The sequence below is a fragment of the Stomoxys calcitrans genome, chromosome 1, assembly GCF_963082655.1.
Source record: "Stomoxys calcitrans chromosome 1, idStoCalc2.1, whole genome shotgun sequence".
In the NCBI taxonomy this organism is placed as follows: Eukaryota; Metazoa; Arthropoda; class Insecta; order Diptera; family Muscidae; genus Stomoxys; species Stomoxys calcitrans.
In genome coordinates this window covers 225313566-225335470 of record NC_081552.1, presented here as the reverse complement: position 1 = coordinate 225335470, position 21905 = coordinate 225313566, and the positions used below count along the sequence as shown (strand labels likewise).

The 21905-nt window shown below is 36.3% G+C and overlaps 1 protein-coding gene across 1 annotated transcript in view; it reads right to left on the bottom strand.

Moving 5' to 3' along the window:
* Window positions 1–21905, bottom strand: part of LOC106092080 (uncharacterized) — a 183236-nt gene that overhangs the window by 4506 nt on the left and 156825 nt on the right. Inside the window, exons 3-4 of the mRNA XM_013258835.2 lie at window positions 2470–2588; window positions 2182–2319 (exon numbers count right to left, since the gene is read on the bottom strand). Coding sequence (XP_013114289.2) covers window positions 2182–2319; window positions 2470–2588 — 257 coding nt within the window. The remainder of the gene's footprint in view (window positions 1–2181; window positions 2320–2469; window positions 2589–21905) is intronic.

Sequence of the window (21905 nt, the reverse complement as noted above, 5' to 3'; positions counted from 1 at the left end):
TCCGGGTGGGATTTGCGATGGGGCGTCCCCCTAGGTTATTTAACCCAAAAATGTTGTACCAATTTGGAGTTTTTGGGGTACCATAAGGTGGAATACAAAATTTCGCTTAAATCGGTAAACACATCGTCGAGATCTGGTGTTTTTAAAAATTGTGGTAAGGGGGAGGGTCTGCCCCTCCCCCTACTACGGCCATTTAAGTGTAAATCGGGCGATACATATAAATGGGAGCTATATCTAAATCTGAACCGATTTTGATGAAATCTTGCAGATATGTTGAGATCAATAAGAAAACAATCCGTGCCAAATTTTGTGCAGATGGGTTGAAAATTGTGGTAACTACGGTCATTTAAGTGCAAATCGGGCGATACATATATATGGGAGCTATATCTAAATCTGAACCAATTTTGACCAAAATCAAAAGAGTTCGTCCTTGGGCAAAAAAAAATTACATGTGTAAAATTTTGTGATGATTGGACAAAAAGTGCGATTTGCACTTTGATTACAAGAATACATGGATGGACTCATAGACGGACGGACGGACGGACGGACGGAATCTTATATACCCTCCACCATGGATCGCATTTGTTGAGTTCTATGCGCGGTATCTCTTTTGAGGCAAACAAAGAATATTGATTAAGAACTGTTATGCTATTGGAGATATATCAAGTTATAGTCCGATTCGGACCATAAATGAATGCTGAACATTGTAGAAGTCATTGAGTAATGTTTCAGTCCATTCGGATAATAATTGCGCCTTGTAGGGGCTTAATAAGCAAAATCGGGAGATCGGTATTTATGGGAGCTGTATCAAGCTATTGATCGATTCAGACCATATAAGACACGTATGTTGAAGGTCATAAGAGAAGCCGTTTCTGCAAAATCGGATGAGAATTGCGGACTCTAGAGGCTCAAGAAGTCAAGATCCCAGATCGGTTTATAGGGTAGCAATATCAGGTTATATAGCGATTTGCGCCATACTTAACACAGTTATTGAAGGTCATAACAAAACACATCATTCAAATTTTCAGCCAAATCGGATGAGAATTGCGCGCTCTATTGGCTCAAGAAGTCAAATCGGACGAGAATTGCGCCCTCTAGAGGCTCAAGAAGTCAAGACCTAAGATCGGTTTATATGGCAGCTATATCAAAACATGGACCGATTTGAACCATACTTAACGCAATTGTTGGAAGTGATACCAAAACACTCTGTGCCAAATTTCAGTCCAATCGGATGAGAACTGCGCTCTCTAGAGGCTCAAGAAGTCAAGACCCAAGATCGGTGTATATGGCAGCTATATCAAAACATGGACCGATTTGAACCATACTTGGCACAATTATTGGAAGTGATACCGAAACACTCTGTGCCAAATTTCAGTCCAATCGGATGAGAATTGCGCCCTCTAGAGGCTCAAGAAGTCAAGACCCAAGATCGGTGTATATGGCAGCTATATCAAAACATGAACCGATTTGAACCATACTTGGCACAATTATTGGAAGTGATGCCGAAACACTATGTGCCAAACTACAGTCAAATCGGATGGGAATTGCGCCCTCTAGAGGCTCAAGAAGTCAAGACCCAATATCGGTTTATATGGCAGCTATATCAAAACATAGACCGATTTGAACCATACTTAACGCAGTTGTTGGAAGTGATACTAGAACACCACGTGCAAAATTTCAGTCAAGTCGGACAAGAATTGCGCCCTCTAGAGGCTCAAGAAGTCAAGACCCAAGATCGGTTAATATGGCAGCTATATTAAAATATGAACCGATTTGGCCCCTTTACAATCCCAACCGGCCTACACTAAAGAAGTATTTGTGCAAAATGTCAAGCGGCTAGCTTTACTCCTTTGAAAGTTAGCGTGCTTTCGACAGACAGACGGACGGACGGACAGACGGACGGACGGACGGACAGACAGACGGACGGACGGACAGACGGACGGATGGACAGACAGACGGACGGACAGACGGACGGACGGACGGACGGACGGACAGACGGACGGACATGGATAGATCAACTTAAAATGACAAGACGATTAATAATATACAATATATACTTTATGGAGTCTCAGACGCATATTTCGAGGTCTTACAAACAGAACGACGAAATTAGTAAACCCCCATCCTATGGTGGGGTTATACTAATGTATGTAAGACATTAGAATCTTTTGCTTTACCTACCTTTGTGAGATCATGTTGAAATAATTCAGTACTGCTGAGATTTGAAGATTTATCCAAATTTATTGCTAAACAAATTTCATAGAGTGCCTCCTCGTAGCGGCTCAAATCACTTAAGGCCAAAGAACGCATATAGTGGGCCTGTATCAGTAACACACAAGCAAAGAAAAGAAGAGAAGAGAAAGTTAGCTCAAGAATAAAAGTCAATATGGAATTGGCACATTGCTAATTAATAACTTGGCTATATTGATTAATGGGCAAACAGTTTAGCCACGAACATGCAGTACATACCTTGGCTGAAGTGTAGCGTGACTTTAAGGCATTATCCACATCGGCCAGCGAGCTTTGGTAGTGATTCATTTTCCTTAAGACTTCGGCACGCAATAGAAGGCTCTTGAAATTCGAGGGCGCTGCAGGGAGGGAGAAACAAAAAAGACAAACAGTTAGCATAAATCATTGGAAATCTTTGCGTAATTGTTTAAGTGGCAAAACATTGACATAACAAAGGCAGAACCACAATAAAAACCACTGCACACAAAATGATATGGAAAACTAAGGCGAGCGTTTTTTATTGTTTGATTTTTTTTTAGAAAACCCATACGGGCCAAAGAAGACATATGGCTATTTTAGCATATTGTGAATAGAAATGACAAGCAAATTATTTGTCTCACTCCGTGGCTCACTGCTGACCTGTCAAAATATTCACTTTGTCGCCATTGGTTAGGCCTGCCGCCTTTCATGTCGCCACCATGCATGTCTATGATTGACATTCGCACACTTCCCCCGTCCGCAAGCATCAATTGTTTGGCATACTGTGGCTAGTTCACACATATTTTTCATTGCCACTTTCTTTTGCGAATGCTTAAATTTCCATTTATTTTCATTAGCCATTGGCCATAAATTTGTGACATAACCCATATGGCTGAGCATCTATTGTCTAGATGTGTGGCACTCAATAGAGCCCCCTTAGAAGTGTTTTTTTTTTTTGTATAGCAGCGGGGGCGTTGGACTTACTATGCAAAAATTTTGATCCTCATAGACTTTTTACCCACCTGTGGTTTATGGTTTATTTTTCTTTAAATGACTAATTTCGCTGTTTGAGGCTAATTATGTTTTTTTTTCGTTTCACACTCATTGGCTATGTTTTCTTTGATTTAAGTCCATACGGCATATATTTCAGGGGCAGCCTATATGTTTGTTTAGTTTGGCAAACAAAAAGAAGAAAAGCTCTTGACAAAATAATTTAAGAGGATTATGAGGTGTTATATAAGAATAGACCAAGTGGGAAAATAGTGATCATATAACAACTAAAAACAAAAAAAAAAATTATTGAGAACAAAAAGTAAAAACGTTCTAATTTCGGCTCGGCCGAATCTTGGCAATCCACCAGCATGGATTCAGCTAAAATATGGGAGCTATATCTGGTTATAGACCGATTCGGACCGTACTTGGCGTAGTTACTGGGAGTCATAACAGAATACAATGTACAACATTTCAGCCAAATCGGATGAAAATTGAGGCTTCCAGGGGCTCAAGAAGTCAAATCGGAAGATCGGCTTATATGGGAGCTATATCAGGTTCTTGACCGATTTGGACCGTACTCAGCACAGTTGTTGGAAGTCATAACAGAACACTTTGTGCAAAATTTCAGCCAAATCGGATGAAAAATGCGGCTTCTAGGGGCTCAGGAAGTCAAATCGGGAGATCGGTTTATATGGGAGCTATATCAGGTTATCGATCGATTTCGACGGAACTCGGCACAGTTGTTGGAAGTCATAACAGAACACTATGTGCAAAATTTCAGTCAAATCGGATGAAAAATGCGGCTTCTAGGGGCTCAGGAAGTCAAATCGCGAGATCGGTTTATATGGGAGCTATATCAGGTTATAAACTGATTTGTACCGCACTTGGCAGAGTTGTTGAAAGTCATAACTGAACACTATGTGCAAAATTTCAGCTAAATCGGACAAAAATTGAGGCTTCCAGGGGCTCAAGATGTCAAATCGGGACATGGGTTTATATAGGGGCTATATCAGGTTATCGACCGATTTGGACGGAACTCGGCACAGTTGTTGGAAGTCATAACAGAACACTATGTGCAAAATTTCAGCCAAATCGGATGAAAATTGAGGCCTCCAGTTGTTCAGGAAGTCAAATCGGGAGATCGGTTTATATAGGAGCTATATCAGGTTATAAACTGATTTGTACCGCACTTGGCAGAGTTGTTGAAAGTCATAACAGAACACTATGTGCAAAATTTCAGCCAAATCGGATGAAAATTTAGGCTTCAAGGGGCTCAAGAAGTCAAATCGGGACATGGGTTTATATGGGGGCTATATCAGGTTATAGACCGATTTGGACCGTACTCTACACAGTTGTTGGGAATCATAACATAACACTATGTGCAAAATTTTAGCCAAATCGGACGAAAACTGCGGCTTTCAGGGGCTCAGGAAGTCAATTAGGGAGATTGGTCTATATGGCAGCTATATCCAAATCTCGACCGATCTAGGTCAAATTGCAAGATGATGTCGGGGGGCCAAACACAACCCTCTGCCCCGAATTTCGGCGAAATCGGGCAATAAATGCGCCTTTTATAGGTCTAAAACATTAAATGGTGAGATCGGTCTCTATAGCAGCTATATCGAAATCTGGTCCGATCTGAGCAATATTGAAGAAGAATGCTAATAGGCCCAACACAATTCACCGACCCAAATTTCAGCGACATCGGACAATAAATGTGCCTTTCGTGGGCCAAAGACCCTTAATCGAGAGATCGGTCTATATGGCAGCTATATCCAAATCTAGATCGATCTGGACCAAATTAAAGAAGAATGTCGGAGGGCCTAATACAACTCACTGACCCATGTTGACAAAATCGGACAATAAATGCGCCTTTTATGGGTCTAAAACCTTATATGGTGAGATCGGTCTATATGGCAGCTATATCCAAATCTGGTCCTATCTGAGCAATATTGAAGAAGAATGCTAATAGGCCCAACACAACTCACCAACCCAAATTTCGGCGAGATCGGATAATAAATGCGCCTTCTATGGGCCGAAAACCTTAAATCGAGAGATCGGTCTATATGGCAGCTATATCCAAATCTGGACCGATCTAGGCCAAATTGCAGGATGATGTCGAAGGGCCTAACATAACTCACGGTCTTAGATTTTGGCGAGAACGGATAATAAATGTGCCTTTTATGGGCCGAAAACCTTAAATAGAGAGATCGGTCTATAAGGCAGCTATATCCAAATCTGGACCGATCTAGACCAAATTAAAGAAGAATGTCGGAGGGCCTAAAACAACTCACTGACCCAAATATTGGCAAAATCGGACAATAAATACGCCTTCTATGGGCTCAAATCCTGAAATCGAGAGATCGGTCTATAAAGCAGCTATATCCAAATCTGGACCGATCTGGACCAAATTAAAGAAGAATGTCGGAGGGCCTAAAACAACTCACTGACCCAAATATTGGCAAAATCAGACAATAAATACGCCTTCTATGGGCCTAAAACCTTAAATCGAGAGATCGGTCTATAAAGCAGTTATATCCAAATCTGGACCGATCTGGACCAAATTAAAGAAGAATGTCGAAGGGCCTAACATAACTCACGGTCACAAATTTCGGCGAGATAGGATAATAAATACGGCTTCTATGGCCCTAAAACCTTAAATCGAGAGATCGGTCTATATGGCAGGTATATCCAAATCTGGACCGATCTGAGCCAAATTGAAGAAGAATGTCGAAGGTCCTAACACAATTCTCTATCCCAAATTTCAGCAAAATCGGTTATAAAATGTGGCTTTTATGGGTCTGAGGCCCTAAATCGGCTGATCGGTCTATATGGGGGCTATACCAAGATATAGTCCGACATAGCCTATCTTCGAACTTAACCTGCTTTTGAACAAAAAAAGAATTTATGCCAAGTTTCAGCTCAATATCTCCATTTTTAAGGAATGGCATATAACTGGGCTAGACCCAGAGGTCTCAATGTTAACCCAGAGAAGACTGAAATATGCCTGTTCACGAGCAAGACGAAGGTGTGCCAACTTAACGCTCCACGTCTCCTCAATAAGACGATTTCGATATCTGACAAGGTCAAATACTTAGGTGTGATCTTGGATAGGAAACTGAATTGGAAGTGTCACATTCAGGAGCGTACTGTGAAGGCTCACAGATTTTGGGCACTATGTAGATGGGCCGTTGGCTCGAAATGGGGCCTGAATACGAAGATAGTCCACTGGCTCTACAGGAGCGTGATTGATGTGGTTTTTATGGGTCTAAGACCCTAAATCGGGTGATTGATTTATATGGGGGCTATACCAAGACTATTATGTCGAAACGTAATGAAGATTCAGGATTATTGTGTGTTTGCTTCTTTTTAATTTTTGATTGAATTTTCTCTTAGTGTATCTAATAATGCCATTATTTATGGTCTATAATTTCTTCTTTGCATTTCATTTCATTTCTTTCTCCCTCACTTACTTAAGCTGTATATCTGTTTGTCCGTCTGTCCGCCTGCCTGTCACTCACTCACAGTAAAACTTGTAACGCCAATGTAAATGTGAAAAGAAATGCCCCCGGCTTATTTGCACGTTCGTTCGTTCATCTTCGCACATTTGTATGTGCGAGCTGTACTCGATATATGTAATTTCATGTGGCGCCACTATGGCCATCATCCCAGAATTGTCCCATCATCATCGCTGTTGCCATCATAATCTGTTCATAAGTGGAATATGGCAGCCAATTTTTACATGTAAATATAAACAGCAGGGAGGCAAAAAATTATGTAATTTCTGTATGCCTTTGTGACTACTAACTATGTCTACGTCTTAAGGAATTGAGTGTAATTGAGCTGGTCACAACAATAGCGGAGTAAATTCCCATTGACAATAGAATATGGCTGCACTAGTTGACAGAAACTTATAATTTAAATGTTTTTTTTATTGAATTAGCGTGGGAAGGGTTGGAAAAAAAAGTTGTTTATGGTTAAATTTTAATGACTAGATAAAAAAATATTTTTTTTTTTTTTAAATATTTTTTTTCCAAAAATAAATATTTTTTTCAAAAAATACGTTTTTTTTTAATATTTTTTTTTACCAAAAAAATATTTTTTGAAAAAAAAAATATTTAAAAAAAAACCTATTTAAAAAAAAACCAATTTTGTTTGAAAAAAAAGGATTTTTGAAATAAACGGATTTTTTTGAAAAAAAGGATTTTTTGAAAAAAAAAATAAAAAAAAGTATTTTTTGACAAAAAGGGTTTTTTGAAAAAAATATTTTTTAAAAAAATATATATTTTTTTTAGAAAATATGGTTTTAGTTTAAATATTAACAAATAATATTTTATATTTTTTTATACAATTTTCGATAAAAATACTTTATTTTAAAAAATTTTTGGCGAAATTTTTTTAAAAATGTGATTCGAATACATATTTTTTTTAAATGAACAAATTTCGATTAAATATATGAAATTAATTTTCTATTTTTTGTTAAAAAAAAGAATTTTTTGAAAAAAAAGGATTTTATAAAAAAATTATTTTTTGAGAAAAAAGATTTTTTGAAAAAAAGGATTTTTTGAAAAAAAGGATTTTATAAAAAAAAGGATTTAAAAAAAAAAGAATTTTTGAAAAAAAAGGATTTTTGAAAAATGGATTTTTTGAAAAAAAAGAATTTTTTGGAAAAAAAGGATTTTTTGAAAAAAAAATTATTTCTTGAATAAAATTTTTTTTTTAAATATATATTTTGTTAGAAAATATGGTTTTTGTTTTAATATTAACAAATAATATTTAAATTTTTTTATACAATTTTCGTTAAAAACATTTTTTTTAAATTTTTGCTGAAATTTTTTTAAAAATGTGATTCGAAAAATTGAAAAAAAAAAATATTTTTTGAAAATTTTTTTTATTGTTTTAAAAAAATATTTTTGGAAAAAAAATATTTTTTGTCAAAGAAAAATATTTTTTAAAAAAATATTTTTTTGGAAAAAAAAAATATTTTTTTGGAAAAAAAAAAATATTTTTTGGAAAAAAAAATATTTTTTGGAAAAAATATATTTAAAAAAAAAGGATTTTTAAAAAAAGGGTTTTTTGAAAAAAAGAAAAAAAAATTTTAAAATAAATATTTTTTGGAAAAAAAATTATTTTTTGACAAAAAAATATTTAAAAAAAAATTATTTTTTGACAAAAAAATATATAAAAAAATATTTTTTTTTTTTTGACAAAAAAATATAAAATTTTTTTTTTGAAAAAGGATTTTATGAAAAAAAAGGATTTTTTGAAAAAAAATATATATATTTTTTTAGAAAATATGGTTTTAGTTGTAATATTAACAAATAATATTTTAAATTTTTTTAAAAAATTTTCGATAAAAATGCTTTTTTTTTTAAATTTGGCCAAATTTGTTTAAAAATGTAATTCGAACATTTTTTTCTTTACATGAAGAAATTTCGAAAAAATCTACGAAATTAATTTTCTGAAAAAAAATACTTTTTATAAAAAAAAATATTTTGTGAAAAAATTATATTTTATTTCTTTAAATGTGAATGTTTCGACAAAATATACAAAATTGATTTTTTATTCAAAAAAATAAAAAAAAAATTTTCACAAAAATTCCATTTTATTTTATAAAAAATTACACAATAATTTTAAAATTAAAAAAAAATGTTTTATAAAAAATTAAAGTTTTCAGAAAATTTCATGCTTTTTTTATAAAAACTTAATAATTTTATTTAATCAGAAAATTATTTGAAAAAAATTGTTTTAAGTTTTTATTTTTTGCTTGACTAATAGTATAACTAAATAAACGCCTTTATTTGAATCCCATATGATTTTTATGGGCCTATGAATTCGCTCGGAGAGTTTAGGGTCATTTAAGTTTGAATGTTAGATGGTCTCCATTCCTAAAAGATTTTATTTGAATCCGATATTTTCAGTGGGGGTTTGGGGAGTGGGAAGTACTCCCGGTGGTGGTTGGTGGGTTTAGGGGGTGCTATGGGTCCCGAAAGTGGGTGTCAATTTCGTGCTCTGCTCTCCAATACGTTTCATTTGAGCCCCATATTGCCATGGTCGGTAAAAATGTCCCATTTAGGGGTGTGGGGTGGTCCCCCAGACATCTAGCCCAGAATAAATATCAGCTACGAGCTCTACTCTCAAATATCATTTATTTTCACCTCACATTGACATCGGTTTAAGGGGAGTTATGGGATGACACGACCCCCAAACACTTGGCCATCAAAATTGATTATCAAATGCGTTTCCTAATCTCTCATATCATTCATTTGAGTTCCTAATTGCTACAATCAGCAAATATGTCCAAATATATGGGGGTTGACCCTTCAGACTGTCAATATCGTGCTCCATTCTCTTTGAGCTTCATATTATCATGGAGAGCAAATACGTCTTATTTGGGGGTTGTTATCAGGGTGGGACGTCCACTTGGTTGTTGGTCCCGAATGTTGATATCAGATTCGTGCTCTTCTCCCAAAATATTATTCACTTGAGCCCCATATATAGTCGGCTGACATGTCCCAATATATATCAGATTCGTGTTTTACTCTAAAATACCTTTTATTTGAGCTCCATATAGCAATGGACAGCAAATACGTCCTATTTGGAGGGTGTAATGGGGGTGGGGTGGCCCCATAGGCATTTTTTTCGAATATGGATGTCAGATTCGTGCTATACTTCCGAAGACTTCTCATTTTAGCCCCATATTGCAGCGGTCGCTAGAAATAAACGCTATTTGGGGGTATTTTTGGAAAGGGATGGACCCCCAGAAACTTTGTCCCGAAAGTGGTTTTCAATTTCGTATATTGCTATGGTCGATAAATATGTCCCATTTAGGGATGTTATAGGGTCTGGGGTGGAGGCCACCGTAGCGCAGAGGTTAGCATGTCCGCCTATGACGCTGAACGCATGGGTTCGAATCTTGGCGAGATCATCAGAAAAAATTTTCAGCGGTGATTTTTCCTTCCTAATGCTGGCAACATTTGTGAAGTACTATGCCGTGTAAAACTTTTCTCCATAGAGGTGTCGCACTGCGGCACGCCGTTCGGATTCGGCTATAAAAAGGAGGCCCCTTATCATTGAGCTTAAATTTGAATCGGACTGCACTCATTGATATGTGAGGAGTTTGTCCTGTTCCTTGGTGGAATGATCATGGGCCAAATTAGCAATTTACAATAGGGTCTGAGGTGGCCTCCCAAATATTTGGTTCCACAATTGGATATCGGCTTTGTTTTCTCCTCTCAAATACCTTTCATTTGAGTCTCATATTATCGTGATTGGTGTATATGTATATATGGTGGGTTTTGGGGGAGGGGCGGCCCCCCTAGGCATCCCACCCGAAATTTTTGTTTTTAGATTACTGTAAGAGGGCAAACTAAATTTTGCTTAAGTGGCGAAATCTTCGAGATCTGGGGTTTCTGAAAATTAGGGGAAGGGGGAGGGTCCGCCCCCCCCCCCCCCCCCCCCTTCCGATATCAAAAAATGTAGTACCCGATTTTCATCATGCATCACCTGTGAACATTTAAAAAAAAATCGGTTTACCCATTTTTGAGTTTATGAGGAACACAAATTGATTGATTTATACCCACCACCATAGGATGGGGGTATACTTATCTAGTCATTCCGTTTGTAACACCTCAAAATATTCGTCTAAGACCCCATAAAGTATATATATATTCTTGATCGTCTCGACGTTTTAAGTCGATCTAGCCATGTCCGTCCGTCTGTCGACACCACGATAGTGGTCGAAAGTGTAAAGCTAGCCGCTTGAAATTCTGCACCGATACTTAATATTGATGTAGGTCGTTGGGGATTGCAAAAGGGACATATCGGGTTGGGTTTGGATATAGCTCCCATATAAACCGATCTCTTGATATGACTTCTTGACTGTTTAAAAGCCGCAATTTTTGTCCGATTTGGCTGAAATTTTGCACGTAGTGTTCTTTTACGACTTTCAATCACTCTGTCAAGTACGGTCTAAATCGGTCTATAACCTGATATAGCTCCCATATAAACCGATCTCCCGATTTGACTTCTTGAGCCCCTACAAGCCGCAATTTTTATCCGATTTGGCTGAAATTTTGCATGTAGGGTTTTGTTATGACTTCCAACAACTGTGCGAAGTATGGTCCAACTCGGTCTATAACCTGATATAGCTCCGATATAAACCGTTCTCCCGATTTGGCCTTTTTAGCCTATGGAAGCCCCAATTTTAGTCCAATTTGGCTGAAATTTTGCATGTGGTGTTCTGTTAAGACTTTCAACAACTCTGCCAAGTACGGTCCAAATTGGTCTATAACCTGTTATAGCTCCCATATAAACCGATCTCCCGATTTGACTTCTTGAGTGCTTAAAGCCGCAATTTTTGTCCGATTTGTCTGAAATTTTGCATGTGGTGTTCTGTTATGACTGCCAACAACTGTGTCAAGTACGGTCCAAATCGGTCTATAACCTGATATTGCTCCCATATAAACCGATCACCCTATTTGACTTCTTGAGCTCTTACAGGCCGCAATTTTTGTCCGATTTGGCTGAAATTTTGCGAGTAGTGCTCTGTTATGACTGCCAACAACTGTCCAAGTACGGTCCAACAACTGTCCAAGTACGGTCCAAATCGGTCTATAACCTGATATAGCTCCCATATAAACCGATCTTCCTATTTGATTTCTTGAGCCCTTATACGCCGCAATTTTTGTCCGATTTGTCTGAAATTTTGCATATGGTGTTCTGCTAACTTCCAACAACTCTGCCTAGTACCGTCCAAATCGGTCTATAACCTGATATAACTCCCATATAAACCGATCTCCCGATTTGACTTCATGAGCTCCTGGAACCCGCAATTTTCATCCGATTTGGCTGAAATCTTGCGTGTGTTGTTTTTGTTGTGACTTCTAACAACTGTGGTTAGTACGGTCCAAATCGGCCTCTAACCTGATATAGCTCCCATATAAACCGATCTCCCGATTTGACTTCTTGAGCCCTTACAAGCAGCAATTTTTGTCTTTTTGTCTCTTTTACTTGTTAAAAAAAATGTCTTGTAATTCAAAAGGTTATTATCAGTACTTGCCGAAGAATGTGCATATTTATCGTAATTATTTCCTGTTTTTTTTATCACGTATTTGCTTTGTGATTTCTTTATTTCATTTCATGTCTTAAGTTTTCTTCAAATAAATGATTCATTTTTTTTCCATTTGTACTTAAGATATCTACGTAGATAAATTCTACCTATTTTCACACATTTGTAAAATTCTTGGGTTTCCCATGTACGTAAGAGTTCCTAATTGATGAACAATATTTCGATTACTTTCCTAAGAAGCTGTAAAATATTTCCGAATAAACGGCCATTGACGTTAGGTAACCTGCGTTGTTGTCGTTAATGAATGACAATTCTCATTCATATTGAAGATGTTAATGAAGGCAAACTGCTTAGCTAACGTTTGAAGAGAATAACATTGTATAACAGAAAGAGAGAGGGAGGGCGAGAGAGAACTTAAGAGTATGAAGTCTGTTAAAGACTCTTTGTTTTTTTTCACTACAATGAAAGAGAACATTTTGATTAACAGCATGTTAAACTCTCTCACAGCCGACTCTCTGTTTATGGCACGCACTCAACATTTGCGAATGTTTTGAGGTCAACGTAATTCTCTTCTTATGTTTGGGGCGATAAACAACAAATCATAATAATTTAACAATTAAAGTGACTGTGTTTGATTTCATAATCATCGTCTTCATCAACATCATTATCACCATCTTCTTTGTAGCCATATGGTAGGTTAAATGTTTGAAAAATACCATTACGCAACCCATTCTCGTTTTTCATTTCGTTTTGTTGGTTATATGAGATGTTGCCTTCTAGATTTGTATTCTTAACCAAATATAAAAAATTTTATTTTATTTATTTCATTAAAATCTTCAATAATTGCCAACTATATCTTTAACACCATGGGAGAAATATTTCATTTTGTTTTGTTGTTCGCGCCTCGTTTGTCTTTGCTGACAATCGAGGAAATGACAATGAAAATGCGGCCATTTAACACCACATGTGTTGGACGGGGCCAGTCGTATGCGGGAATGCATTCATTTGGAATGTGGTCAAGACCAACAAAAACAATGAAAACAAAAAAAAAATTATTAACATAACATAACAAAAATTAAATGATTCCCACCACATATGGACGAACACATGTTGAGGTCAAATTTGAATTTCGCCATGAATGGCAACCGCAAAGACAGTAGGGTGTAATGAATGCTTGTGATTTAGGGAAATGACCAAGTTTGTTCATTGATTAACTATTCATTGAAATCATTTAAAAATCGATATTTAAGTCAAAATTTTGATACCGAAATTTAAACAAGTAAAGATGTGCTAAGTTCGGCGGGACCTCCACCATGCATCGCATTTATCAAATTCTTTGTTCGATATCTCTTTATAGGCAAACAAGGGATAATGGATACGAATTGCTTTGCCATTGGAGCTATACCATTTTATAAACCGTCATTGTGCTAAATTTCAGCAAAATCGAATAATAATTGCGCCCTCTAGCGGCTGAAGAAGTCAAGGTCTGAGATCGGTTTATAGGGGAGCTATATCAGCTAATGAACCGATGTAGACCATACTTGGCACAGTTGTTGAAAGTCATAACACAACACGTAAGGCAAAATTTTAGCCAAAAATTGCACCCTGTAGCGCCCTCATCAGCTTGTGATGTCACCAAGACCCATAATTTCATTCAAAGGACATGCTTCGGCCATTACAAAAATGTAAATTTCGCCATGAACATTCCATTGAGGAACTGGGATACACTTCTCACAAATCAATGAGTGCTGTCCGATTCAATTTTTAAGCCAAGTCCGAACGGCGTGCTGCAGAGAGGTGTCTTTGGAGAGAAGTTTCTACTCACAAATGTCGCCAGCATTTGGAGGGGGATAACCACCGCTGAAAATTTTTCTGATGATCCTGCCAGGATTCGAACCCAGGCGTTCAGCGTCATAGGCGCCAATGATAACCTCTGCGCTAAGGTGGCCTCCTGGCTTCGACCATTAGGGCGAAGGTGGAAGCATGTAATCGTTTGGTGACATCGCAATCTGATGAGGCCTCTGGCAAAGGCCGAAATCGCGGGCATTGCTGCCCGCCCCTAATAAATTTAACACACTACAACTGAGACACTTTTTAAAGTGTTTTGTGTTGTTTGTTTTGAAATAGAAGCAAGAAATAACAAGTAAAAGCGTGTTAAGTTTGGCTGGGCCGAATATTGGGTATCCATCAGCATGGCTTCCGCTACAAAATTTTCCCTCAATAAGTGAGTTTGTATTTGAATTATTTTGGTTTGTAGAAGTCATATCGTTTTATCCGTACTTCCCCCAAGCCCATATCAACATAGTGAGCAATTCGTATAAAACTTGGCACTGTTGCTGCTAGTCACAAGATAGGTTTTTGGGCCAAATTTCAGACAAATCGGATGAAAATTCGAAGGGCTCAAGAAGTCAAATCCGGGGATCGGTTTATATGGGGCTATATCTGGTTATAGACTAATTCAAATCCTACAATCGAAGGGCTCAAGAAGTCAAATCCGGTGATCGGTTTATATGGGGGCTATATCTGGTTATAGACCGATACAGATCATACTTCGCCTGGTTGTTGAAAGTTATAACGAAAGTCTTTGTGCCAAATTTCAACAAAATCGGATGAAAATTTAGGCTTCTAAGGTCTCAAGAAGTCAAATCCGGGGATCGGTTTATATGGGGGCTATATCTGGTTATAGACCGATACAGATCATACTTCGCGTGGATGTTGAAAGTCATAACAAAAGTCTATGTTCCAAATTTCAGCGAAATCGGATGAAAAATTTCGATGTGTTACCAACGGAATGACGAAATTACTACACCCCCATCCTATGGCGGAGGGTATGAAAACTGTCAAAACTCATCATTATTTTGGGTTACCATATGGCAACATCAGTATGATCCGGGTTTAAACAAAATTTCGACTTACTGTTTTCTTTGTATAGTGTATTAACCACAAGGTTACTTTGCTTACCTAGAAAAGAAGAAAAGAGATATCCATAAGAAAAAATTAAATACCATAATTTTTAAGGTTGTATATCTTTATAATATAAGTTTAGGAAAGACGCTCATTTAGTCAAAAATCATTAGAGTTGTGCAAAAAAACTTCTAGTTTTGGGAAAAAATTATAAGCTTCCTTAATACTCTTTTGAATCTTAAGCATCTTTCTTGATATAATTTCTATGACGATTCTCATACCCTACACCACTGCTGTGGTACAGGGAATTAAAACTTGGTGAATTTGTTTGTAATACCCAAAAGGAAGAGAAATAAACCCACTGATAAGCATACCGATGGACTCAGAATCACTGATGCTATGTTTATGTCCGTCTGTCTGTCTGTCCGTCTATCCGTCTGTCTGTCCATGTTAGTTTGTGTACAAAGTACAGATCGCAGTTTTCACCCGATCATCTTAAAATTTAGTACAGGCGCGTTTTTCGGCCTAGAGACAAAACCTATTGAAATTGGAAAAAGTCGGCGCAGATGGGGATATAGCTCCCATATATTGGGTTGCCCAAAAAGTAATTGCGGATTTTTCATAGAGTCGGCGTTGACAATTTTTTTCACAGCTTGTGACTCTGTAATTGCATTCTTCTTCTGTCAGTTATCAGCTGTTACTTTTAGCTTGCTTTAGAAAAAAAGTGTAAAAAAAGTATATTTGATTAAAGTTCATTCTAAGTTTTATTAAAAATGCATTTACTTTTTTTTTTAAGAAATCCGCAATTACTTTTTGGGCAACAGATTTACAGTAATAATGCAATAAAAGGGTCATTTAAACCGATTCTCTCGAAATTTGGCAGGAAGGATTTTCTTGTGACTATCAACATTACTGGTGAATTTCATAAAAATCGGTTCAGATTTAGATATAGCTGCCGTGTATATATATCGCCCGATTTTCACTTCTAGAGCCACTGCAAGCGCATTTATTGACCAATCTTGAAAAAACCTTTGTACAACGCTTTTCTCGTCAGCTACCATAATATCTGAGAAGTTTTGCTCAAAATCGGTTCAGATTTAGATATAGCTCCCACATATATGTTCATCCGATTTGCAGTAATAATGCAATAAAATGCTCATTTCTTAACCGATTCTCTCGAAATTTGGCAGGAGGGATTTTGTTACGACTTCTGACATTACTAGTGAATTTCGTAGAAATCGGTTCAGATTTAGATATAGCTGCCGTGTATATATATCGCCCGATTTTCACTTCTAGAGCCACTGCTAGCGCATTTATTGACCAATCTTGAAAAAACCTTTGTACAACGCTTTTCTCATCAGCTACCATAATATCTGAGAAGTTTTGCTCCAAATCGGTTCAGATTTAGATATAGCTCCCACATATATGTTCATCCGATTTGCAGTAATAATGCAATAAAATGCTCATTTCTCAACCGATTCCCTCGAAATTCGGCAGAAAGGATTTCCTTATGACTCTCAAAATTAGTAGTGAATTTCATAGAAATCGGTTCAGATTTAGATATAGCTGTCATATATATATAAACCCCGATTTTCACTTCTGGAGCCACTGCGAACGCATTTATTGACCAATCTTCAAAAAACTTTGTGCAACGCTTTCCCCGAAGGCTTCCAAAATATCTATAAATTTCTCTCGAAATCGGTTCAGATTTACATATAGCTCCCATATATATGTTCATCCGATTTGCAATAATAATGCAATAAAATGGTCATTTGTAAACCGATTTTCTCGAAATTTGGCAGGAGGAATTTTCTTATGACTCTCAACATTACTGGTGAAATTCATAGAAATCGGTTCAGATTTAGATATAGCTGTCATGTATATATATCGGCCGATTTTCACTTCTAGAGCCACTGCAAGCGCATTTAATGACCAATCTTGCCAAAATTTTGCACAACACTTTCCTCGACGACTACGACAATATCTGAAAAGTTCGTTCCAAATCGGTTCACATTTAGATATAGCTCCCACATATATGTTCATCCGATTTGCAGTAAAAATGCAATAAAATGGTCATTTGTAGACCGATTCTCTCGAAATTTGGCAGGAGGAGTTTTCTTATGACTCTCAAAATTAGTAATGAATTTCTTAGAAATCGGTTCAGATTTAAATATAGCTGACATGCATATATATCGCCCGATTTTCACTTCTAGAGCCACTGCAAATGCATTTATTGACCAATCTTGAAAAAACTTTGTACAACGCTTTTCTCGTCAGCTACCATAATATTTGACAAGTTTTGCCCCAAATCGGTTCAGATTTAGATAAAGCTCCCATATATATGTTCATCCGATTTGCAGTAATAATCCAATAAAATGCTCATTCTTAACCGATTCTCTCGAAATTTGGCAGGAGGGATTTTCTTACGACTCTCAACATTACTGGTGATATTCATAGAAATCGGTTCAGATTTGGATATAGCTCCCGTATATATGTTCATCCGATTTGCAGTAATAATGCAATAAAATGCTCATTTCTTCAACGATTCTCTAGAAATTCGGCAGAAAAGGTTTTCTTATGACCCTCAACATTACTTGTGAATTACATAGAAATCGCTTCATATCTAGATATAGCTCCCATGTATATGTTCCTCAGATTTTGGGTAAATTGCAATAATGTTGTCATTTGTCAACCATAGTTATTGTTTAATAACCCCTCTGAAAGCATCCGCTGAGGTCCATCAAAATTGGTTCAGATTTGAAAAAAGCTCCCACATCGTACTTATGGGTTATTATACAGTCGGCACCGCCAGGCTTTTGCCCTTCCTTACTGGTTTATTTTGAAAATTAGAATTAAAAATTCATAACAAATGAAATTGCTTTCAAAAAATCTTACATAATGGTCCTTCGTTCTCTTTATGCTATAAAAAAAAAAAAAATTCCTTCTAGGCCTTCATGAATTTCACAAAAATGTTCTCTCACACATTTTTGTGCGTCTCATGCATTACTAAATTTAAACATTTCTTCTGTGATGGACTATCAAGTTCAAGAATTCGGGATTGGCTACATATGTATGTACATCTACCATATATTCACAAGCTAAATATGCGATGATCTTGATTAATTGTCGGTATGTTATTCATAAATAAATACACAAATTCAAAAAAATATTTTACTTAAGAGTAGACTTCCTGTTTCTCACTTAACAATTTTTTTTTATTGCGGCAAATTGTGAATAGAATGCGAAATTCACAAAGACTAACTGTTAACGCATATATAAAACAAAACATATGGGCTACTCCATAAATTCAGTGGCTGCGTTAAAGTCAAGCAAAACTATAAAGGGATACGTATCTATATATAGGAGCAATATCGAAAGCGCAGAGGTTAGCATGGCTGCCTATAACGCTGAACGCCAGTGTTCGAATCCTGGCGAGACCACCAGAAAGTTTTTTCAGCGGTGGTTTTCCCCTCCTAATGCTGGCAACATTTGTAAGGTCCTTTGCCAAGTAAAACTTCTCTCCAATGAGGTGTCGCCGTTCGGACTCGGCTATAGAAAGGAGACCCCTTATCATTGAGCATAAACTTGAATCGGACTGCATTCATTGATAAGTGAGAAGTTTGCATCTGTTCCTTAGTGGAATGTTCATGAGCAAAATTTTGCATTTGCAATATCGAAATCTTAAACGATTTTAATGGACTTTAGTGAAGATGCGTAATAGAGACCAAAATCAATCCACATTAAAATTTCTTAAAGAATTTCAAAAACTTAAGCTGAGTAACAAAACTTTTTACTATACTCCAATTGACTATGACAGAACATTTGTACGAACTTCTTCAATCTCTCTTTCCATTGGAGTTTTGATCCTCCCGGTTTGCGTAAATATTTTTCGTCAAACCTGGCTTTTCACACCTCTCTCGCTGTTCAGATGTTATTCATGGCATACTCTCGTCGATCGCTTGGAGTCGTCATCTCCTTGACATCAATGTCATTGGCAACCACAGACAAAAATTTGTTACCACAGATATCTCAAAGATGAAAATCGAAAATAAGATCAATTCAAAATGCAAAATTTTGCCCTCCTTTTTAAAGCCGAGTCCGAATAGCGTGCCGCAGTGGGACACCTCTTTGGATAGAAGTTTTACATGGCATAGTACCTCACAAATGTTGCCAGCATTAGGAGGGGAAAACCATCGTTGAAAATTTGTTCTGATGGTCAACCCAGGCGTACAGCGTCATAGGCGGACATGCTAACCTCTGCGCTACGGTGGCCTCCAAGATCGATAGGTGAATAATTAGTCGTAGCATAGACCGAAGTATTCTTATCTTCCATTGGACATATCTGTGGTAGTTGTCCCAGTTCTTGGTATTCGTTGAATTCCTCAGAAAGACAAAATAGTTTGGTGCACCCGTTTGGCCAACCACACAAAAGACTTCTTTTCTGGAGTTCAGGGAAGTCTTATTAGCCTCAATAAGGAAGATTAATTGTCATCTTATTGAAGCAAGGTGTTTGTATTCTTACACCACTACTGCATGGTATATGAATAAGTGAATTGGTTTACAACATTGAGTAAGAGATGATAGTCCTGTTTTAATGAACATCAAACAAGTTGGATTTATTTTCTGGATGGCTGGAGTATGATAGTTCCTTTCTTTTCTCTGTTCCTTGTTTTCTCTGTTCTTTAATCTTACATGGCTTCCTAAGTATTTCGAAATCAATCACATCACAGTACAACAACTTCAATACCTAAATGTTCCTTTTCCTGTTTCCCTAACTCATTCCCCATCATATGCTAATCTTCAAGACATCTTCTTTCCCTTCATAGTCCATGGAATTACCCATACTGGCTGGTATAAATGCTTATACTGTATAGTTAATAACACAATTAATACAACATCTTATATTTGGATGCTCGACAAATAATTTCATTGTTCATTACATAATGGACGTTTATAGTGTTATTTGCAGTAGACATACATCTATCTGTATGTGTGTATACTCGTACATATATGTATTGTATTTATCTACACATGCTGCCTTACTATAGACACACAATGATTGTATATTTGTTTATAATTTATAGTTGTTGTTGTTGTTTTTTTATCATTTGTCTCCTCATTGTCGACCATCAGCAAAATTTGTATTGAAACATATTTTCATGGTGAAACATTGTTGATATATTTGTATATCTTATTTGCAGTGTTAAGCTGAGTAATGTATGCCGACATATTTAGCATTATATTGTCAAATAATTGTTTTTTTTTTTTTGATGTAACAAATTAAACGCTCAAAATCAGGAAGAAAATGAATCAAAATTATTTTTTGATGGAATGAAGAAGAGAAACGAATAGTTTACTACAAAACAAGTAAGGGAAGGAAGAAGTCACACGATATCGACTACATTACACACTATAGGTAGGAATTCTCTGATATCTATATGCGGCCTTCGGCAAAGGTGTTCTCATGGAATGGAATAGAAACTCTTACGAAATTGGGGGAACAGTTTAGTTACTACTGACCTTAAACTAAAAATCAGGCAATACATATCCATATGTAGAAGTAATATCGAAATCTTCATCTATTTTGATGGACTTTAGTGAAGATGCGTAATAGAGACCAAAATCATACCACACCGAAATTTCTTAAAGATTTTCCCAAAATGTAAGCTCTTACGGGCGATACATACATGTGGGAGGACAAATCTGTACCGATTTCTAGGAAACTGAACAGTACACAGATAAAAATAACATTTGAACAACAACAACTTTGGTCGAAAAAACGACTACGAAGATTGTTAATTTTTCTGCAACAATTTATGTTGAATCTCAACGACCCAAAGAACAAATTTGTCATTGTAAGGCACTCTTTGCAAGCCAACATATAACAACAACAATATATCCCTAGGCAAGACAAAAAAAATCTTTCCAGATAAAAATAATTTTGAAAAACAACAACTTTGGTCGAAAAAACGACTACGAAAATTGTTAATTTTCCTGCAACAATTTATTTTGAATCTGAATGACCCTAAGAACAAATTAGTTGTTGAAAGGCGACATATAATAACAACAATATATCCCTAAACAAGACAAAAAACCATCTTACCAGATAAAAATGAAATTTGAACAACAACAACTTTGGTCGAAAAAACAGCTACGAAAATTGTAAATTTTCCTGCAACAATTTATTTTGAATCTCTATGACCCAAAGTACAAATTTGTTGTTGAAAGGCGACATATAACAACAACAATATATCCATAAGCAAGAAAAAAACCATCTTGCCAGATAAAAATAATTTTGAACAACAACAACTTTGGTCGAAAAAACAACTACGAAAGTTGTTTATTTTCATGCAAGAATTTATTTTAAATCAACAACGAAAATTTTTGTCGGAAGGTACTAATTGCAAGCCACCATATAACAACAACAATATATTCATAAGCAAGACAAAAAACCATCTTACCAGATAAAAATAAAATATGAAAAACAACAACTTTGGTCGAAAAATCAACTACGAAAGTTGATTATTTTCCTGCAACAATTTATTTTGAATCTCAATGACCCAAAGTACAAATTTGTTGTTGAAAGGCGACATATAACAACAACAATATATCCATAAGCAAGAAAAAAACCATCTTACCAGATAAAAATAATTTTGAACAACAACAACTTTTATCGAAAAAACGACTACGAAATTTGTTAATTTTCCTGCAACAATTTATTTTGAATCTC